General features: G+C 35.0%; 2 protein-coding genes across 3 annotated transcripts in view; both read left to right on the plus strand.

The window, feature by feature from the left end:
* LOC120628761 (kin of IRRE-like protein 1) overlaps positions 1 to 24279 on the plus strand; it is a 182771-nt gene that overhangs the window by 53421 nt on the left and 105071 nt on the right. The window lies entirely within an intron of this gene.
* On the plus strand, positions 12579 to 15408 carry LOC120628762. The gene is made up of 2 exons (XM_039897373.1): positions 12579 to 12944; positions 14248 to 15408. The coding sequence occupies exons 1-2, from the start codon at positions 12767 to 12769 to the stop codon at positions 14871 to 14873; spliced, it is 804 nt and encodes a 267-aa protein (XP_039753307.1). The 5' UTR covers positions 12579 to 12766; the 3' UTR covers positions 14874 to 15408.

Consider the following 24279-nt stretch of genomic DNA (forward strand, 5'->3'; position numbering starts at 1 on the left):
GACATTCAATTAAAACTTTAATGTTTTCTTATTAAAAGAAATAAAGAACATGCGACCGAAATGTGAAAGTTGATATTGATTTGTGAGACGATTTTAGAATGTCTAATAATTTTAAATGACAATGTGAGATGGTGATAACAAAAAAAACACCCGGCTAAGTTTGTTGTGGACTTCTTCTTAGAACAGGACGTGTTTGGAACCCTCGTAGCTTTACTTTTAAGTTTACAAATATGGTTATTGCCATCGTCTCACTACCGTGTAATACTCATGTAATGTACGCATCAAAAGTGCCACCTATGGGCCTACTTGAATGAAGATATTTTTGACTTTGACTTTGAATGGTGTAGCACGTATGGATAGTACGAATATATTTGGAAGTTTATTGAAAGTTTAGAAGCAGCCAGTTTGCAAAAATAATAGGCGGGTACCTAACATACTTGTAAGGTCCGATGAGATAGTGCCGAGGGAAGAAAATTGTGTTACAAGAATAGTGTTTTTAAAATGCATGTGACGAGATATAAAGAAGAGGTGGAAGGATTATGTAAAAGAGGACATGCGTGTGAAAGGAGTGAATAAGGTGAGTTTGCAGCTGATACAAGTAAGCGAAATAGGAATACATGTTGTGCAGGATTAGGAAAATTAGATGAAGCTTTCTTACTTATTTCGTTGAATCCTTACTATCGTTACATGTATGTTAAAAGTGTGTTATTAGGTTTGTCCGACGAAAATTAGACTTTGTAACTAGAGTTTGTGGGCCGGACATCGACACTGTTGATGTCGACTTCTCAACTTGTGAAGATGAGCTATCCAATTCAAATTTTCTGAGATCCATTTCGCTGTGAGAGCAATCCATAGGTAGCAAAGTTTTTTTTAATACCTCGAAAAAGTTTTCCTTGGGCTTTTCCGGAATTAAAAGTACCTTCTGTCCATCTCCAAGATGCAAGCTCCAATACGCCAATTTTCATCTACATCGGTGCAGTTATTATATCGTACGTAACAAACAATCAGACAGTGTGTTTGTTTCTTTGCATTTATAATATTATTATATAAATGTGGATTACACTGAATGTTCACTGTACTCGTATAAAGAAAAACTACAAACACACCATCGTAGTTACCGGTCAGTTTGATAAATAGAACAGAAACTATGAAAAACTGCACACTCAAGCAATCTTGGCAATAATAACTAATCGGCAAACTATATTTCAAGTTATTCCAAACTGTTTTTCTGTTTTCTGAGTTTCGATTATTAAGTACGATAGCATAAGAAATATTACCGATATCTTTACTTTACTACTTTTCTGAATAACATGCGCTGTGACGTTACCTTTTGTTTTTGCGAAATAAACAAAATGAAAAGCTTATACATATTATGAACATTTGGTTCGTTAAACGGTACCAACACGTAAAATAATTAATTATTATCAACTATTAGTCTAGTCAACAACTGCCTTTTGGACCAACTTTTTACAGCAGTCTCCGAAAATTATGATCGAGGTGTCATTCGATTTGGAATGACATCTAGATGATCCTTGAAATTAAGATCCCTTTGCAATCATTGTAAAAGTTATTAATAATTAACTTAAAAAAAAGGTTTTTTGCAAATATCTCAAAAACTAATAAATATTTTTCAAAACTTAAAATAGAATCAATAAGAGGATGAAATTTCCTGAAAAAAATGTCGATTCCCGGAATTGTAGGGTCAAATCAATTATCGCTGAAGCCGAGTTCACTTTGGACACTTTAACAATAAAAATGATTTAAGCATACTCAATATGAAATTAAAAAATTGAATTTCAAATTCAATTCATCTAGATGTCATTCCAAATCGAATGACAACACGATCATAATTTTCGGAGACTTCTGAAAAGTTGGTCCAAAAAGCACTTGTTGACTAGACTATATACCTACCATCTATTTTGCAGCAATAACTACTAATAAGATTTCAAAAATTTCTGTCATTTATTTAAAGCTACATTCTCAGCGAGTAACATACTCGTAAGCTATACTTCATTTAGCAGAACTCACTCACTTTCTTTATGAGGTTGAAAGCAGTTCATTTATTAAAAATCTATATTGTTCTTTAAAAACGAAAAACGTATGTTAAAGCTGCAGCATATCTAAAAAAAGTTACAAGAAATACCGATGTCGATAAGATGTCGATAACAAAAGGGTAATATGGTCTGTAATATGCTTATTTGCGTTGGTTCGAAAGCAAGAGTGGTCTCTGTAGATAGATTGTTTTGCTTATATCTACTTCGCAATGGTAATTGAATCAATGTTCGCCCGGCTGCCGTGAACAAAGCTTTCTATTGAAATCACGTAGAAATGTTTGAGAAGAAAACAATAGAACTTGAATATACACCTGACATACATTCCGTACCCTGATTGGCTTCTAGGGTTAGACTCAAAAGGGCTAGAAACCAGAGTCGTAAAGCCAGTTTATTAAAAAAAAAATGACTTACAATTTATGGCTGAGAATGGCTTAGATGGGACTGGAAAATAGTGAATACACTTTTAAAACTAAATTAAAGGAAGCGTTTCTTTAAAACTCCACAATGTTTTTTATAGTTTTTATTTTGCCTTTTGTAGTATCTACCTACTGTTTGTTAAAAATAAGATGCATTGGGTTAATTTTTAATTTCAAAGCGCGAACTTGCCATCAAATTTGCTGTCCTTAAAAAATAGCCACAAAGTCAAAGTTAAAGTCAAAAATATTTTTCTTCAAGTAGGCCCATAGATGACACTTATGATACGTACATTACACGAGAAATGTGTTGATACACGGTCGTGGGATGATGGCGATAACCATATTCAAAAACTTAAAACTAAAGCTACGAGGGTTCCAAACACTTCTGGTCTAAGAAACAGCAAGCAACAAACTTTTCCAGATGTTCTTTTATGTTATCACCATCTCACATTGCCATTTAGAATTATTAGAAGAGCAAACTGGTTACAGCAATAATTCAAACCTAAGCTTTTTTATCGATTACGTGGTCCTTTGTACATAAGATACTAGCTGGTGGTATTTAATTACACTTCGAAAGGAATCCTAAAAACGATCTCGACGGAAAGTTTTTGTGTACTACCTAACTTGGGCATCTGTTCAACTGAATTATATGCACTCGAAAGCGCTGGCAACTAACTAACTTTACAGTTTACAGTCGGCCAGCTGATAAACCTGTCTAAAAAGCATAAAAGTAACTTTGCACTTTGACTCTTCACTCTCATCAATGTAAGAGTTATTGCTGTATTATTACGTTTAATAAGCTGATGATATTGTTTTTTTTGCTAAGTAAGCGGTTACAGCGCATTTGGTAGGAGTTTGACCTTACTTTCGGATGGCCGAGTTCGAATCCCAGCAGGCAACTCGAACTTTTCTGAGTTAAAAGAGAGAAAATATCACTTACTTTAACCGTGAAAGAAAACATCGTGAGGAAGCCTGCATACCTGAGAGTTCTACATAATTTTCTCAAAGGCGTGTGGAGTCCACCAATCAGCACTCCCTATAACCCTTCTCATTCTGTGGATGTTTCGTGCCCTGTACTGGACGGTAATGGGTCGATTTTGATGATTATCTAGATAGATAGTTCATAGACTAACTCAGCTACGCTGATTTGGTCAAGTGGTTAGCTTCTTCGACTATGGGTCACAAGGTCTTCTGTTTGATTCCCGGGTTGGCTTGTAGTGGTTCAATGGGTATGGCGATTCACTGTTAAGGAATCTCAATACCAGTCTAGAGTTAAGAAATTTACATTGCTTTGGAGAGCAGCAGCTCGGTCCAAGTTACTATCAATAACATAATTCGCCAAAGCTCATTAAACTTCATTGGAGCAACGTGGGGGGTCTTTACTCTAGAACCCTTTCTTGAAGGAGGCCTTTACTGTAACATATTAATAGGCTGATGATGATGAATCTATATTTCCAACTTTTCCCATCCAGTCAATACCAGCTAAGTACTTCACGGAGTTTGTCGCTTCACCACAAAAATTCAATTTAATTACATTTGTAGCTTATGCTACTGCATTCAAATACTAAGCTATATAAAATAAGTTATTCCTTTTAAGGAAATTATAATTTTTCATGAGATCATGCATGAATAAATGGGATTTTCGGGCAGTCTCTCAATAAGTTCAAACACTTTATTAAAAGTTAGCTAGCAGAATGTATATTTGGTATATTAACCTTCGTTTTACGCTCAGTGTAATCGGCATTTTCCATTGCCTTAGGACTTCTCGGTTTTTCGAACTAATTGGTTATTCAAAAATAAATATTCTTAATGCTTATAATATATGGAAATAGGTCAATATTGAAAGTTTAGTACCCTTACTAGCTATGTTAATTGTTCGGAACTGTTACGTCGAATTATTGAATATCCGTTACAATTAAATTTGAATAACGTAACAATTCGGAAATCAAATCTTACTGAAACCCGAAACTTAATAAACCGTTAATACTATTAAATTACTTCAAGGCTTCGAGGAATTCCCCAGTTTCATTGTTCAAGTCTAAGAGAAGAGAAGTTGAGGTAACTAACACCAAGGTTGCTAGTAGACGGGATATAAAAGTTGCATCTTGCTGTAAATCTTGCTGGTAATTGTTACCTCATTATTTAAAGGTTCAATACCAAAACAGCCTGATTCCGATCAGGCTGTTTTGGTATTGCACTTTCTAAAGTACCTTAGGTTTGTAAGTGTATGTATTTTTTATATTTTCTTTGAACATTGCTAGTAACGACTCTACCAGTAAAACCAAACAATCGAATTAATTCAGCGCTCCGATAGAAGTTGGACAGAAGCCGATTACGAGTGTTAAATAAATATATAATGGTTATGGCCGATTCCGATCTCCGGCACGCACCTCTAAATTGTATGTGCTATTTTAATTTATGCTATGAAATATTTGCTTTAATGGTGAAGAAAAACATCGTTAGGAAGCAGCATTCCTGAGACTATTCCATACAGTTCTCAAAGGCGTGTGACTTTTACCAATCCACAATCGGCCAGCGTGGTGGATTGAAACCCAAACCCTTATCATTTTGGAAGGAGACCCGTACCTTGTAGCGGGCCGATTAGGTATTGATAATGATGAAGAAGCAAAAATAAAATAACAAAAATAGTTCAAAATCTAGCCCGTTTACGTCTACCTACTGCAAATTTAACTGGGGATGCAACCTGTAATCGAAATAGGAAACTTTGATCTTAATTAACTTTTATACTCTTTGTGGCAAATGATACAAGAAAACACAATGGGAGCTTCGAGAAAGATCCATCGCAATGTAAGCAGATAAGGCTGTGTTTTGTAAGATTTGTTTTCCCTTAAGTGAATTGGGAAAAACAAAAGAAACTGGTCGTTTTTCATTTATCAATGCCCGCCTCTGCATTCAGTTCGTTTTGTTTATATTATTATTTGAGGAACAATCTGAATATGAGATTATAATTATTCATTAGTTAGGTTTTAACTTAGGGAACGACTATGGGTAAAATATGACCATACTCAGTGCATAGAGGGTATGCACGCCACTGAGTATGGTCATCAGTAGGAGATATAAAAACCTTAAGGATAGGCATTGGAGTTTTAAAAAGCCTACTTACTACCCTTGAGTATTGATAACTCGTAATAGAGCTTTTCTTAATTTTGTATCATCTGCATACCCTCTATGCACGCCACTGACCATAATCCCTAATAGGTTAGCCCGCCACCATCACTGAGTTACCTCCATATGAGATTGCAGTCAACTTGTAGTGTAGTAATAAAAAAAAGCTTTATCTCTATGAAAGGGTTTGCCTTGACTGACTGACCTACGACCTAATAATACTCATCATCTTTATAGACCCATTTCCGCCCACTACTGGGTACGGGTCACAGAATGAGAAGGATTATGCCATAGTGCACCACGCTGGCTAAGTGCGGATTGGTGGAATTCACATGCCTTTGAGAACGATACGAAGAACTCTCCGGCATGAAGGTTTCTTCACGATTTTCTCCATAACCGTTAAAGCAAGTGATATTTTAATTGCTTATATAATAACGCACCTAAAGTTACGGCGCGATCTTGCATGCACTGGATCGAAATAGGTCTCCCGGAAAAAAAACTTTCATCCATTTAACCTAATACTAAAGACTATCAACTTATTATGTTTTAATTGCACGTAATGATGGTCGCTAGGCTATACTTATAATAAAACTGCAACGGGTCGAATTCTGTAAATTTACGACATATGATAAACGACCAAGACACCTGGAGGTATATTTGCATCGTTCGAGTCCCTGTAGGACTGTAGTGCATCGATAATGCAGTCGTATTTATATCAAAATACCCAACAACTCAATGTCATGAACATTGGTTGTTAATCAAATATAATTTTAATTGTTTCTTGAAAACTATCTATTAATTATTTAATTAATTATCTGTTAAATATGAATTTATAGTTATCAAAAGTTTCATTATTTACCCACTTTATAAATTTACTGTAACACATAGTTGGCACTTTTAGTAGGTTACATTGAAAAAACTTTACTTTCAAAATACTGATTAATTGTAGGTGTAGGCTATGTAGCAATGTACGCTGTGTTCCGTAATTAACGCGAGCAAAGCCGCAGAGCACATTTAGTATATTAACAAAAATAATGGTAGGTAAAGTTCATTTGATGCTAGAAGCTCGAGGTAAATAAAAAAAAATACCATTTAATTTTAAGTGAACAAAAATAAAAAACTTTATGTTTCGTTGAAATCGATGAGTTAATACTGCCAATCACACAGAATATAGTTCGTAACGAAAGGCCCCAGGCTCAGTCGAACCGTATGTAAACGTGTACCCCACAACTAAATAATCTCATTCCGGCGGGGTTATTTATTCCGTTTGCAATCACAGGCCGTCACATGTGCCGCGACAACTTTACTGTTGCCAGTTACTCGCCTCTCATATATTGTGTATGCAAATTTCTATTTGTGACTTTCAGTTATTTGAACATACGAGTATTTCGTACGTAGATTCGAACATATTTCCTAAGCGGAAACAGATTGTTGAACGGTAGTGTAGTTCTTGTTACTCTAATTCTAGTGGCTGTTTTTTACTGCGATTTATATGGAATCAACAGAGTGCCATTAAGTTAGAAAACTGGAAAACAGTTTTGTCACTAGATGGCGCTCTCTCGATTCCGTACAAATCATAGTTAGTTATATATTAGTTAGTTAGTAGCGTAGGTATAAAATCTAACTCTCTTACTGTGGTAATAACAGGTTTATTTTGTTTATTTATTTATTAGCTTTTCAAGGCAAACAGGCAGTGCTATTAATCATAAGACTAATGCCGTATTTTTATATCACATAAACCAATGAAGTTTCCACAACTTAGCTATATATAAAAAATAACATTTACCACAAATTGCTTACAGGTTAAGCACCAAGCGAAAATTTCACAACAATATTAATAAAAACTTAAAAAAGCTTATAAAACTTATTTTGCCATAATTTTTTTGCTAAAAGTGCCAATTTTGACGTGAAAAATATCCGTCTCACTAAATTTGTCGTTGAAAGTACGAGATAAAAGTTATTTGCCTAATGCCTTGTCTTCCATCTAGCCCCACGCAAAGGGACGTTTACGTCTAGCATTTAACCTACGACATGCAAAATCAATATTACTTGACGTAAGATTGTAATACTTGTTTTGTAGACATTGGTATCAATTGCACGGAAATTTCACGTACCATAATAATTTCTATTATCGCACAAGTCCAAAAGTAATTTAAAATGTTTGTTTCGTTTTAGTGGTAAGTAAATTTTTTTATATAAAAAAACATTCATAAGAAAGTTTTGTGGCGTAAAAATATAACACTACTTTTATCGTTTCAAGAGATGCCGTAAATATGTCATCATGATCTATAGCCTATTCTTCTTCTTCTTTGAGTCCTTCAACACTTTTTTTCCATCCAGACCTATCCCGAGATGCAGACTTAATCGTGTTCCAAGATAAGTTTAAAGCCTTCCTTACCGCTTCCAAAAACCTATTCTTCTTGTTCTGGTTTGAGTCCTTCAACATCTTTTTTCCATCCAGACCTATCCCGAGATGCAGACTTAATCGTGTTCCGAGATAAATTTGAAGCCTTCATTTCCGCTTCCAAAAACCTATTCTTCATCTTTTTTTTGAGTCCTTCAACACCTTTTTTCCATCCAGACCTATCCCGAGATGCAGACTTAATCGTGTTCCAAGATAAGTTTGAAGCCTTGATTTCAGCTTCCAGAGACCGCTTCCATGTTGCCTTTGGCCTTCCACGTCTACGTTAGTCTCCCACCGCTGCCATTGAAATGCTTCTTAACACCGGATGTCCGGCGTGTTTCGTGTCATATCCAGTTTCATTTTCTAAGTTGTATTTGGTCAAGGATAGGGTTCTCATTAGCAAGGGCCCAGAGATCTGAATTGTAAATTGTTTCAGGCCAAAAGGTACCAGTAGCTTATAACATTCCACATAATCCCATAAGCACCACGCTGGTAAGACAGGTTGGTGATCGCAGTATCACAGAGAATTCCTAAGGTGATTTTGGACCTACCAATGCATACGTTTAAAGAATATGTTAAAACACATTTGTTACAGCGAGGTTACTATACAATTGATGAATTTCTTGAAGACAAGGTTGCTTGGAAGCATCCGGCTCCGCTTTCACCTCTCACAAGATAGACAGAATGTTAAAATGTAAAATGTAAATTGTTGATGTTGGAAAAGAGCAACTGCTGAGTTTCTTGCCGGCTTCTTCTCGGTAGAATCTGCCTACCGAACCGGTGGTAGAGTCATTACAAACAGACAGATTTGACGTTTAAAAAGTGCTTATATTGGCCTACTTGAAATAAATGAATTTTGAATTTTGACGCTGTTGCCCGTTCTTTGTTGTATTCCCTTAGTCGCCACGTACGACACCTGACAGAGGATGGGTGTTCTGATCTGCCGCCACACGGCACACACAAAATGCATTTTATGCACACCAAGATTTCAATGCTTTACTATTATGAACCGTGTTCTTGTTTCGCTGCATGCAGATTCATAATTGCGACTTTCGGTTATTTGAACAAAAATTTCGTACGCTGAAACAAATTACTCTACGGGTCCTAATACGATGGTTGTAATGCCTGTTTTGTAGGCAAAATTTACATAGATAAATAAGACGTGTTTGTTTTAATTTGAACTCCGTTTGTAAGGGTTGTCAAAAAGACAAATTATTACTTAATTACTAAATTTTTTTCATCTTATTTCGATTAAATCTTATTTTTTGTGTAGACTGTAGAACTTATATTCTACTGCACAGTAAATTACAACTATTAGTGGTTTACATTAATATTTGTAGTGATTATATTAAAAGTGTAATTTTTTTGTATTGTATTTGTAAGTGTAATATTTGTAGTGCTTCTATTATATTTAGTGCAAATTATTGACAAGAAATGGCTGCTGTTCCTAGCATTTAGAAACTATAGTTACTATATCACAATTGATAGTTTTTTTTTTTAGTTTATCAAATAAAACCATTACATTAAAATGGTTAGTATAAAAGCACCGGAAAAACTGCAAAAAACCGTTAGCAGTCAACCTGTCAATGGGACTTCATTTGAGCCATAAAACTTTCCAAATTTTAAACTATCAAAATCTACTACACGATAACTGCAATTGGACTCCTTATTAAATGTATTATCAACTATCTGAACAAAACATTTCAATAGCCAACTATTTAAATTATTGACAGCCCTATCAAAAAGGTAATAAATTTTGCGGCAATATTTTCATCGTTTTACCTCGATATCACGTAATGCGTACAGATAAAATATCGGTGATTACTTTCGCTAAATTTATACAGGTTTATCAACGACTGCGGACCCTAGTTACCCGAAAGTTACCTACCTAGTTAATTACGCAAATACGTCCCACCACAACATTTTTAGGATAAAACAAGGGGAAATTATTAGTTTGCCACTGCCTTGTGTATTATTTAGTGTAGGTCCTCCCGAATATTAGAAGTGTCCGATTAATCAATTCCATTATTGATTTTAAAATAATACTTAAACACCGTACTTAGTATTTTAATCGGCAACCATCAACAGCTCCTTTCCGGATGTGCAGTATCTAGAATCAAAATAATAGAAGTTTACAACATCAGTCATAAAAAAATAATACATTAATTTCTGCATTTACAAATTTGGAGGCTGCATGAAACGACTGCAATTAATTTAATTGTCACCGCCGCCGCACCGCGCTGTTAAAATTCTATATAGAATGCTTCTTACACCCCAAACTATTAAAAAAAAAAAAATTATATTTTTAATAATAGACATACGACAGACAAACTCAACTCAAGAATATTTACCTGACTGCATCAGAAATAGGTTTATGTAAAAAACTAACAAAATAAATTAAAAGACTGTTTGTTTGTCTGTCTACTAAAAAAAACTTAGTATTAGTCCTTAAAAGTAAGAAAAATCTGCATCGTATTTGTAAAGCTCTCAATTATTGTCAGCATTCAATAATTGCAGCATAAAATAATATTTATATACAAGTTGAAAATTAGCACTTAATTTATTTTAATCTACTATAACTGTAATATGAATTAATAAATAGATTTTGCTCGTTTATTCGTATTTTTTGAGAACTTTACAGAGCGGTACCAGAAAGTTTTTTAACTAAGCGAGCGTCCACACTCGTGTAATTCAGTTACCTTAATGTTTAGTCGTAAAAAATTGTATGCTCACATTTTTGATAGAATTTTGTATCATTCCTGCGAATTCTATGGCCTTTTGATATAAACTGTCCAGAACATGAGTGAGTAATTTATCTGCGTTTTAGAAGGTTAGTAGAGGTTATTGGTCAAACAATCGTCATCATCATATCAACCCATTACTGGCCCAGTATAGGGCATGAGACTTTTCTCACAATGAGAAGGGGTTAAGGCCGGTGTGGAGAACTAGTCCACCAGACAATTTCTGGCCTAGTCGAGTAGCGTCAAACAATATGACCTAGAAATAAAGAAAGAAAGACAGAAAGTATAATTTACCAGTAGCCCGCGAATTATTACGCATTTATTTTGTGTTTTAAATATCCCTCATGAACCCTTTATTTTCGGGGATAAAGCGTATCCTAAAGCCGTATACAGGATGCAGTGGCGTGCTTAAAGGGTACGCACAGAGTATGCAGATGATATAAAATGAAGAAAATCTCCAGTACGAGTTATAAATACTTAAGGCTAGGCTTTTTATAACTCTTACAAAGCCTATCTCGTAGCTTGTTTAAATGGTAGTACCCATTTAAACAAGCTATAGATGACTAATGAATATTTAAAAGAATAATATACAAAAATACTTATAATATGCATATCAACACCCAGACACCAAATAACATTCATGTTCATCACACAAACATTTTTCCAGTTGTGGGAATCAAACCCACAGCCTTGGACTCAGAAAGCAGGGTAACTGCCCACTGCGCTAATCGGCCGTCATAAATGATAATAGTACGCCCCCAGTCCTAATTTATATAACCCGCCAGATAAAAGAGTTAGTCATTTTAAAAAAGGTTAAGCAGAAAGCGGGGTATAGCTTAATTGACTTCGTAATGGTCGTATAATTCGTTAAGGTAGGTATTATGAACCTTAAAGACCTTAAAGTACTCAGATTTTAAACTTTTCGATTGTAATTTTTCATGACTGGCTGTATGAGAGCCAAACCTCAATTATATTACAAATTGTTTTTTTTTTAATTTAACAAATAATTATAAAAATTTAGTATTACTTCTTAGCATGGTAATTCACGCTTGCGCTATTGCCTCTTTTAGTGGCTAAACTTGACCTAGGGGCGAAAATAAGCGTTAATGTGGACCATTTTTAATAAATAATACTGTTTTATGAGATGATAGCAAGCCCCCAATGAAACGCTGTTTCATTAATCAAAATCTTAAATCAATGTCGATTAAAAAAATGCTATGGTATATGGATGTGAAACGTGGGTGTAACAAAAGGAAGCGAGTAACTGACTTAAAGCATTTGACAAGTGGGTTTATTGGAAAATGCTCAAAATAAAGTGCCACAGTTTCACATCTACAAATAAAGTATTAGAACGAGTAGGAAAGAAAGACCGAGAACTGATGTCCATCATTCGACGGCCGATTGGCGCAGTAGGCATCGACCCTGCTTTATGAGTCCAAGGCCGTGGGTTAGATTCCCACAACTGGTATATGTTTGTATGATGAACATGGATGTTTTTACAGATATACACCCAGACACTGAGTCTGGGTGTATATCTGTATATTATAAGAATTTATGTATATCTATATATATATAAAAAGTCATGCTAGTTACACCTTTTATAAATTGAGAACGGATGGACCGATTTTCATTATTTTTGATTTGTTTGATTCCTGTTAGTCCGGAATAGGATAATAAGTATTAAAATATATTATTTATCAAGAAAAAATAAAAAAATTTAAATAAAACAATAATCTAGCCGTTCATTAGTAATAAAACAAAACTGACAGCGCACGTCATGTTGTCTATGAACGTAGAAGGATTGACGTGTGTAATGTGTTAGAGATTTACATAAGGGCTTGTACACAAAACTGCGGTGCGACGTCGCATCGCAAAAACCTGCGACCTCGCACGACCCACCGCAAGAACATACGAACTGATTCGCATCGCGTATTTCTGCGATGTTACGTCACACTTGTTGACCATATTATGTTTAGTTCGCTCTGAGACTGCGCGTGGGCAAGACGTGTACTTTAATGTAAAAAAATGACAGAGTACGACGTTGATTTTTTAATATCACTGATTGAGGAGCGCCCTGTTCTTTGGGACACTAGTAATGAAGATTATAAAAACAAATTCATCAAACAAGATGCTTGGAAGGACGTATGTAAAAGTTTATTTCCAAATTTCGAGGAAAAAGAAAACAATGAAAAAACTAAACTTGGTAAGTAGACAAAAACCGTGATAGCTAGAAAGCTGAAATTTTCACAAATGATGTATTTCCGTTGCCGCTATAACAACAAATACTAAAAATTAAAAAAATATATATATTAAGGGGGGTCCCCATACAATAAACGTGTTTTCTATTATAGATAATAGTACGGAACCCTTCGTGCGCGAGTTCGACTCGCACTGGGCCGATTTTTAGTTTTGCGATGTGATCCTTTTGTACCTGTTGTATTGACTTAATATCAAGAAAGCGAGCAGCAATGTAAGCCGCATTGTATATTCTTAAATTTTTTGTAGTTGCCAGCTTAATGCTCCAACTTCACTAGTAAAGTAATCCGAATATTCGTTTCTTATTATATTTGCACTTACTACCTGACTACCTACATTCGAAGTGGTAAGTTGTTGTTGAAGTGGTTGTAGTTCAGAATCTATGATCATTTCAACAGGGGTGTCTAATCCATCACGGTTAATTACAAAGTTATGTAGTATGCAACAAGCCTTGACAATGTCTATTGCAAAATTATATGAGACGTTAATGGGCCGGTGAAATATTCGCCACTTATTGGCCAGTATGCCGAAAGTACACTCGACATATCTTCTTGCCCTACTCAAACGGTAGTTGAATACTCTTTGTTTAACGGACAAATGCTTGCCAGAATAAGGGCGCATGACATTATTCGAAATAGAAAAAGCTTCGTCTCCGACAAAAACAAATGGAACCGGTTCTTGAAAACCCGGTAACGGCCTCGATGTTGGTGTAGGCAAATCACCTCTCATCAGTAAGTCGTACAATTTCGTGTTGTGGAAAATAGTGGAGTCGCTTTCCTTTCCATACGCTCCTATGTCCACATAGATGAATCTGTATTTCGAGTCAACAATAGCTAACAAAACTATTGAATTGTAGCCCTTGTAATTAAAAAAAAGTGATCCACTGTTTGAGGGACTACGAATACGAATATGTTTCCCATCAACGGCTCCAATACAGTTAGGGAAGTTGGCTTTCTTGTCAAAGTTCGCAGCAATTTCTTCAAACAGCTGTTGCGTTATTTTTGGTATGTTTTCATTTAAACAAAATTTCCATATTGCACTACAAACTAATCGTATTATTTTAGCAACTGTACTTATTCCTCGATAATAATCTAAATGTATATTTCTGATTTCATTTCCGGTCGCTAGGAATCTGTAACATAAATAGAAAAAAAAAGGATTAATTTATATAATAAACTTGAAAAGTAAAGAACACTAACCTAAAACGATATAAACATACATAAATTAAATATTGTCTATTTTTTTTGCAGGTAATTCAGTAATACAAAGATGGAGGGGGATTAAGGATACCTTTAATAAATATGAAAAGAAACTCAAAGATGCAAGTAGGTCAGGGTCTGGATCAAAAAATATAAAAGAATACCATCTGTACAAACAATTACAATTTCTTAAGAAAAATTTACAAAATGAGACCACTACCAGTATAAAAGATTTAGAAAATGAGCCAGATAATCAAGAAGGTTCATCTAAAACACGTTACCAAAAGCAACCACCAAAAAGAAAGATGGTTAATAATAATTTTGAAGATGATATTGTAAAGATTTTAAAGGAAACGGAGAATAGACACATATCTTTTTTTAAAGGTATTCTACCATCTCTTGAAAGGTTAGATGACAATAAAACACTAATCTTTCAGAGCAGAGTTCTTCAAATTTTAACAGAATTGCATCAACCTCACGGCTACTACTATCCGAATAGCAACTACCAGGGTGGCTATCAAACTCAACATTTCGCTACATCTCAACAAACGCCACTTGTACGTCCACAGTCATCTGCGAGTTACATACCAGATCAAATTGATTCACCTAGTAATGATTTTTCTACCTCAAGCATATTAAGCACACTTTCAACTGAAGAAGACTTTGATTTTACGTAAATTTAATCGATTGTAATATTTGGAAAACTCTTTTCTCAATAAAAACTTATGTAAACAATTAATGTTTTACTTTACTTACCGGATAGTGAGGCCAATCATTTCCAGAGGCATAACAGGAATTCTCCCCTTGTACGATCGTTTCTGAAGATATGGTGATAATAAACTTAAAAGCTGTTCGAATGAAGATATGCTCATTCTAAAATACTCAAAAAATTTTTTTTCGTCGGTTTTCAAAGCTTCATATTTTAGATGGAAATAGTTCCCATCGGGATTCATAACAGTAATAAATGGATGAACCCAAAATCTTCTTTGTTTCTTTTTCCTGTATCTCCTTAGCAATAACAAAAGTGCACACTTCTTTTTACGATCCATGTCACGACCTAGTATTCAATTTAAAATACGTTTAGTACGGTTGACGGTCGTCGAAGGAATGTTCACCCTGGGAGACGCCTTGCCGCACGAAATCGCATCGCAGCAATTCGTGTCGCAACTTTCTGCGTTGCGAATTCGCATCGCGTCGTATCGCAGTTTTGTGTTCAAGCCCTTAATCTGGAGTAAGATGAGTTTTACGTATTGTACTTTACAAAGACATTGTTATGTAAAAAATATAAAGGCGAAATGAAATTCGCGGGGACAGCTAGTTATTCATAAAAAATAAATATCAGCCATTTTAGTATCCAAAACACAAGCTACGCTTACTTTGGGTTGGATGGCGATCCGTGTATTATCTTATTTATTAGTATATTAATTTATTTACATTTATTATTTATCATTGTTTAAATTATGTAAAAGTAAGATACTTTTATGTAAATTACATAAAAGTATCTTTTGCCACCTACAAAGAGGTGACCAGTTTTGTTTCCCAAGACTTATAGTAGAAAGTAAAATGTTAGGGTTGAGATCTCCTTGGCGACAAAGACGCAAATGGTCGGATGATATAATGGGGTAGACCGGACTTAGTTACCCAGATCTATAGTAAGGATATGTAAACAATGATCTGTATATTATAAGTATTTATGTGTATTATATTCATTAAAAAATATTCATCAGCTATCTCAGTACCCATAACACAAGCTACGCTTACTTTGCGGCTAGATAGCGATGTGTGTATTATCGTAGTATATTTATTATTATTATTATTTTTTTTTTTTAAAGAAAACGGCACTTAATAAGAAGGAACTTCAATTTAAGGAAGTTTGCACCCGATGATGAGACCATATTAATATAATCCGGCCAGATAAAAGAGTTACTTAGTCAACTAGTTTGGGTTGCGAAGACGGGTTTTTTTTTAACTCGACTATCTTCTGCAACACTTTTTTGTAGTAGTTTTTCAGTCCTACTTAAGGTTATATAGTGGCACTAATAGCAGTGGGAGTTTTGTCGACTTCCCTGGCGCAGTCGGGAGAGCTGTAGTCGGTCGTGTGGGGTTCGAACCCTAGCAGAGGCAATTTAGAAGGATATAATTTCTGAGTTGTCTCTATACTAGTGATATTACCCAATCGACGAAGGGCGAGCGGTTGAGGTACGATGCCGAGTAGAAACCGATAAGAAGTATTGTTTTAAAACCGGTCAAGTGCGAGTCGGGCTCGCGCTCGAAGAGCTCCGTGCCATTATCTATAAGACGGCAAAAACAAAAATCCCTAGCCCCTCTTAAAAGTTTTTTTTATTCCATGAATAATATAACTCAATATTCTGTGAATATTGCAGTTATCAATATCGAGTAAAAACGAGCAAAAAAACATCTAACAAAAAAAAACGCTCATTGCATGGGAGCTCCTATAAATATTTATTTTATTTAGATTTTTTAGTATTTGCTTCTACAGCGGCAACAGAAATAGATCATCTGAAATTTCAACTGTCACGGTTCATGAGATGGAGACAGACAGACAGAGAGACAGACTAACAGACATATCGACAGCGGAGTCTTAATAATAGGTTCCCGTTTTACTTTCTGGGTAGGGAATCCTAAAAACGCAAGCCGAGTAGTGGGTAAAATTTGCAACAGTTATTGAGTTTGCACAGGTAGCTACACTGTTGTTAGCTTTTAGTCCATTACTTCAGTCTTTACATAATCTTATTTACGACAACGAGTACTGCTTGACTAAAAGGCATGGACGCTGCTGTTGTTGTTGACAGTAAAGTTTTTAACTATCTGAAACTTCCACAGTGCCTTCTCGTATAACTTAGTTATTGTTTCGCTTGAAGTTTTCTCATGTATTATTAAGTAAATGGATGAAAATTTGAGTAGAGCTGAATGCTTTTGGATTCTTGTGACAGACATCGCTACTTGCAAACTGCGCGAGCAAGGGCTTTTAATATTGCCGATATTTTTGTTTAAGATTATTATTGAAGCCTCTCAGAGTCGTTAAATGAGGTAGAAAAAACTTAAACTATTAATAAACTTCTGCTTTGCAGCGAATAAAATATAATGTTATTCTTGACAATATTTTTGACTTAAAAGTTGTCCGGTATACACGATTCAGTAAGATTTTGTAGATAGAAAATTCGAAGTACGTTTTTCTACGTATGTAATATATAAATAATAAAAAAATCGTACTTTCAATATACTGTACATTAGTCTACTAGCCAAGTCCTTCCGCAAAAAGCAGTGCACCGAAAAAATATACGATTTATGCGCATTTTATGACTGTGGCCAAAATATTAATTGTTTAAATTATTCAAATATTTCCTCTGAGTGCCGATAAAATGCAACAAAAATTGCCACCATCCTTTTTTTTTTTTTTTATACTATGACATTACAAACATCGCCACATAGCCCCAAAGTAAGCGTAGCTTGTGTTATGGGTACTAAGATGACTGATGAATAGTTCTATAAATATAATACACATAATTACTTATACTATACAGATAAACACCCAGACACTGAAAAACATTCATGTTCATCACACAAACATTTTCCAGTTGTGGGAATCGAACCCACGGCCACGACTCAGAAAGCAGGTTCGCTGCCCACTGCGCCAGTCGGCCGTCAAAGTAAAAATACTGAAATCAAACCGGGTCATATCACGATCTTAAGAGACGTCAATACTTCCTCCAATTAATTATTAACTGTGGAGTGGCTGCCCGAGGGCCTTGCCTTCATAATGTTCGCCTAAAACGTTAATATAACATTTTACTATAGGCTTCAATTGATCAAAAGTAACAAACGATCTTTTGAGAAACGGTGGCCCTTTTTTTTAATTAAACTTAAATGCAATCTCACCTGGTGGCAAGCGATTATGCAGTCTAAGCTGGTTGCAGACTAATTCGATAGAGGTATTTATATTAAACTCATATCAAATATTATATATATACCTCACGTTACTGCCACAAAAAATATTAAAGTCTTGTAATGTCATCTAACATACAGCTTACATTTTTCCAACGCTTTGGGGATAATGGTATTGCTATTAGTTTAAATTGAACGATATTCTTTGGTAAGAAACCTATAATGGATATTTTATATCGCCAAAAATATTATAATTAAAAAAAAAATCATTTAAAGTTAGCCATAGAAGCACTTTTGCACCGTCAAGTTTGTCTATTTGTAGCGACTCTACCACCGGTTTGGACGGGAGTTTCCACGGACAAGAAGCCAAACCAGAAACTCCGCAGTTGCTCTTTTCCAATATAATTTTACAATTTAACAATCATTGTCCTATCTTTTTTGAGACGAAAGTGGAACGGCTTGCTTCCAAGTAACCTTGTCATTCATCAATAGTTTAGTATCCTCGATTTCTTAATTTTATACATTTCTTTAAACTTATGTAAAATTACCTTTGGTATCATATTATAAAAGCATATACTCAGTCCGACAAAGGTTTTCTGCACTTTTCTAAGACGATATGCTGAAATCATCAAATAAACATCGATACATAGATATCTTTTAAACCAGCCTTAACAATAAATATAATCTGCGGTGTACATTAAAGGGTGCAAAATAGCCAAAGGCCCATGAAAGTTTCATTACGCGATGTTAATAAACTTTATAGGCAACGTTGGTAAAAACATTTTGGCTTGCTGAAAATTCATGACTACGATAGGGATTCGTGAAAATTGCGTAATTTTATAAAAGTTGCATAGTTTTGTCCGGTGTCCCCCGTGGATAGTTGCCCTATTGACAAAGACGTGCCGCTAAGCGAATTAGCGTTCCGGTACGATGTCGCGTAGTAACCGACTAGGGTATAGGTTTACTAGAACTGCCATACCCCTAATATGTTAGCCGGCTACCATATTAGACTGCAGCATCATTTACCAGCAAGTGAGATTTAAGTCAAGGGCGACCTTGTAGTTGAAAAAAAAAAACACCGCCCTATAATTATATAAACTCAGCCATAGTATTTCAGAAGTAGAGCCTTTAGTCACAGAGCTCGTCCGGAGAAATAATATCGCCATGCTTATTTATGCCGCTAAGAAGCAATACAGTGTTGCGGTCTAAAGGGCTTGGTTGCTGGTGCAATTACAGGCGCATGAGACATAACAGGTGTTGTAACTTCTCGTGTGCTTCTCGGCAGCACTTTTTGTGCGGTTCATTCGCAGGCAGATACGAATGCATTGTTGTTATTTCGAACTGTTTCAGCCGCGTTAGTCCCGCGTCGCAACTCGTAATGAAAAATAACTTAGATTTCGAAGTATCATTCTTACACGTCTACACTGAATAAAAAAAAAAACAATTGAAAGCTGAAAATCGAATGTTGCACATTTTTTATAGTTAACAAAAATCTCTCACAACATGAAATTTTTATATCAATATGCATGATGATATATTTTGGAAAAAAAACTGCCCCATGATGTACTAAATTATATCCAAAAAATATCTCATTATTGCAGAAATTAAAGCCTATGTTAAAAAATATTTCTGCGATAACGCTCGCCGGGTGTCATGGCCGTACTCGTGACGTTATAGGCAAATTAAGGCTTTAGTAAATCCTTGTTTCATATGTAAAGATTATTGATTAGTAGTATTTCGACACCTTTCGTGACTATACAACGTGTAGCGGAATTACGAAATACTGTTGAAGGGTGCATAATTATATTTAATGAGGAGTATTACCCTATAAAAATATTAAATAAAAAAAACATATTTATTTTTCCTAACAAACTAATTCAAAACATTCTAAATGTTTACTTATGACAACCCTATTGAAGATAAAAGACCGACACGTGCATAGTAACTACGCTACGCGAACCGTACCTAATAAAGTGACAGGTCACTTGATTTTACTTTTGAATTTTACCTCTGAAGTAATATTTCGGTTTTTTTTATGGTGCGCTATTTAATTGACAAATTCCTAAAATATAAGATCTTAGGAAAGAATTGTGAAAAAATAAAAAGATTTTCATTATTATAAATCTGTAATACCCCCGGGTTTTTAAAACCCCTTCCCATCCATAAGCTTTGTTTAATTTATAATGAACCCCTTTTGTCGTGTTCATAAAATCTGTACAAATGAAAGATCGTTAGTTACTTTCATGAATTTTAATACAGTTTATCAGCGAGCGGACCGTATACTTTTTATCTACGCGAGCGTTCAATTTCCATGCTCGTATAACTTTGTATTGCACAGTCATATAAAAATTCTATCAAATAAGTAAAGGCTATGCATATTTTTGTTGAAGTCATCAAATAAACAATGACACTGTCATAACACAGTGCCACACGTTATACTTCTTCTACAGCTGGGATTACACCTCCAAGTTTTACTTACGTAAGTAAACTACGATTAATATACTAATGTCAACAACTTTGTAAGCTAGTTATAATGAATTACGTGAGCTGCATGTCGCCATAACTAAGTAATCGGTTAATACGCGATATAATACCGGATCGCTAAATAGCTTAGCAGCACGTCTTTGCCGGCAGGGTAATAACTAGCCACGACCGAAGCCTCCTACCAGACCAGACCAGAGAAAATTCAGAAATTATAAATTCCCAAATTGCGTAGGGGCTGCTACATGGCATCACTGAATGAGAAGGGTATAGACCGTAGCAGGTACATCATTCTTGCAAAGTCTGGATTGGTGGACTTCAAATGCTTTTGAGAACATTATGACGAATTCTAGTCAAGTGAGTTTCCTCACGATGTTTTTCTACGCCATTAAAGAGTGATATTTAATTGCCCAAAACGCACATATTTCCGAAAGTTAGATGTACGTCCCGGGGATTGAACAGGGATTACGAACGCATAAAAGACACTATAATAATTGATAAATTCCTCCCTTGGAAAATCAAAAAACAAACAACAATTATTGATAAATTCCTCCCTTTGAAAATCAGTTGGTATTTAACACACCGGTATAATAAAATTAAGCACGTAGAGTTTACAAACTTTATTCGCAACGTTGGTAAAAAAGTTTTGCTCCCTGAAAATTGATGAGTGGGATGTGAATTAAATACAAGTTAGTATTCGATCGAATTACGAAGACCTTTTGCATTTAATTTACTTTAATTTTATTATGTAAGCTATTCTTGTTCATAAACATTTCAATTGGCGTTTATTATCAAGGCATATAGGATCCAATCTTAACTAATATTATAAAAGATAAGCCAAGCAGCACAGAGCGACAGATTAACGTGATTTTTGGTTACGAGATAGTTTATGAGCTACATGGGCTAATTTTTATCCCGGAAAAATGCAAGCGAGCAAGCTAGTAAGCAAGCAAGCAAGAAAGAAAGTAAACAAGCAACCTGCGTGAGTGTATCTTTGTTTTTTTTTCCGGGAGTATGGGTTGATTGTATCAACTTGATTTTTTAATTTTTTTTTTAATCAGATTGCAAAATAAATACAATGAAAAAATTTGTATTTTCAATTTAGTACGCTAGGGCTGCTAACACTAACTGGGGTGGTTATCATGAATAACTATAGGTATAGAAAGAATTACATTATTGGCATAAAATAATTATTTAAAATATGCAGAGTAACTGCATAAATAATTATAAATATACTACGACAATACACACATCGCCATCTAGCCCCAAAGTAAGTAGTTGTATTATGGGTACTAAGATGCCTGCTGAATATTTTTATTAATAAAATACATAAATACTTATAATATACAGATAAACACCCAGACACTGAAATTATATCTTATGTAGGGAGTTCCAAATTCCACGGTTTTGTGCCACTTGGGTCCAGCGGCTACCTGCGACGCGATTGATGTCGTGTGTCCACCTCGTTGGGGGTCGACCAACGCTGCGCTTAGCAGTGCGTGGCTGCCATTCCAGAAGCTTACGCTGGTGGCAATAGCTAGTTATAAATAAATTCAACTTGCTTAAAATTAAATTTCGTTTTATTTTGGTACTTTAAATGAATATTGTTAGTTTACTACATCATGCAAGTTGTTCACAACTAAATCCGTGTTTGTTTCGGACTTTTTTTAAAATCCCGCGGGAACCGTTTATTTTGCCGCGCTTATAATTATCCCACATGCCCACGATGCCAAGTATCTCTATGCAAAATTATGGCAAGGTAACAAAGTTTATTTTTGAATCCTCCGGGAAAGTTACCCGGGTATTTTTCCGGGATAAAAAGTATCATTTGTCTATTTCCAGGATAGAAGGTGTGTGTATGTGTTAAGGTAAATTTGGACCTACAAATGCATAGGTTTAAAGAATATGTTAAAACACATTTATTACTATACAGGTTACTATACAATTGATGAATTTCTTAATGACAAGGTTGCTTGGAAGCATCCGGCTCTGCTTTCATCTCTCACAAAATAGAAAAACTAATTAAAATGTAAAATGTATATTGTTGGTGTCGGAAAAGAGCGACTGCGACTTGCCTTCCGAACCGGTGGTAGAGTCACTACAAACAGACAGACTTGACGTTTCAAAAGTGCTTATATTAGGCCTACTTGAAATAAATAATATTTTGAATTTTAATCATTCATAAAGATGGGTGCAGATGTTGAGTCTAACATGAACAACACAAAGATTTTTGCGTATAATATAAAATATTACTAAGTGTTGCGGTATTTTACAAATTCCGTCGACGTTTGGTTTTCTGGGATAGCCTAGTACTCTCTGTACTTTCAACCACCTCAATGCTAAAAATCAAGTATAGGTTAGTTAGTTAGAGCGTAAAGTAAGGACAAACAAAAAAATAAGCAAACTTTCGCATTCATAATATTATTAACTAGCGGGGTTTATAGTGATGTAGTATTTTATCTTTTCTGTGGTGTGTAGTCTAGATAGACGGTTTTATCATCGTGCAGCCGTAAACTGTGAAGTTTGGAACAATGCGAGTTCTCATTCCGGTATTGTTAATTTAGGTACCTACAACTCTGATGTAGCTGGTTCGGTTATTGATAAAATATTCAACTAAAATTACATATTCAGTTTGAAATATTTCCCAGCAACTCCAGCATGTTTTCAGTAGCACGTTACAAATGCCAAAAGTTATTTCCTCCTCTAATTTTGAGCTCATTAGCATTTCCACACCGCGAAGTTTTATTTAAATTAGAGATAAGCACATGGTTTATATTTATGCAGTTCATAATTCAGCCAGTCACTGAGTCTAACCAGTCCTCAAGTTCCCATAAATATATTACGATTATTATGGTGATCACCTGTATGCATCCACACTTTAGTCAAAGGCTTACACAAAAGAAAATATAAAAATAACTAGTTGTACCCTGCCACGCATCGCTGTGGCACATTTTTATGAAATGGTTGCGAAATGAGCAACAAAACAAAGAAAACATTACATATGTCAGCGAGTGTTTTCTCGCTTTCGGCAGATGGCACGGTCACTGGTACATCGATCGTTAAAAAAAACTGTAGTTTTACGGTCGCGGATATGTGACTGATGCAAAAAATAGATAAAAACAATCCTTGATGCGGATTACATATTATGCTAAAATTTCATCTCGATCGGTGCAGAACTTTTTGAGTTTTTGAAGCGTACACAAACCAACATAACATTTTTATATATATAAATATATAGTATCTGAACGAAGAACACAGAAGGTGCTCTATCTTTTGTATTTCTCATTTAGATCCTACGTTATATTGTTTTATTTTAGCCTTTATTCAAACCGACGATGCATACAGATGATCACAGTTTTATGCGGTTAGCATTTTTGATGATCTCCCTGGTAAAATCGTCTTATAAGTGGATAGTGTGGTGGTAATTTTGGCCTCAGTTGGTTACAACCCTACCAAAAAAGACTTGCCTCTAAGCTTTTGAGCGTTCCGGTCCGATTCCTCGAAGAAACGATTGGACTGACTTACCACAAACAGGTTAGCCCGTTTACTAAGACTGCAACATCAGGTGAGATAGCAGTCAAGGGCTAACTTGTAATGGAAAAAATGGGCAGGTTGTAGTCCATATTAGTTACTCCTTACTAATATTAAGCATAAATACAAAAGTGTGTGTTTGTTTAATTGTTTGTCCTTCCTTCA

This window comes from Pararge aegeria, chromosome 13 (genome assembly GCF_905163445.1).
Source record: "Pararge aegeria chromosome 13, ilParAegt1.1, whole genome shotgun sequence".
Taxonomy (NCBI): Eukaryota; Metazoa; Arthropoda; class Insecta; order Lepidoptera; family Nymphalidae; genus Pararge; species Pararge aegeria.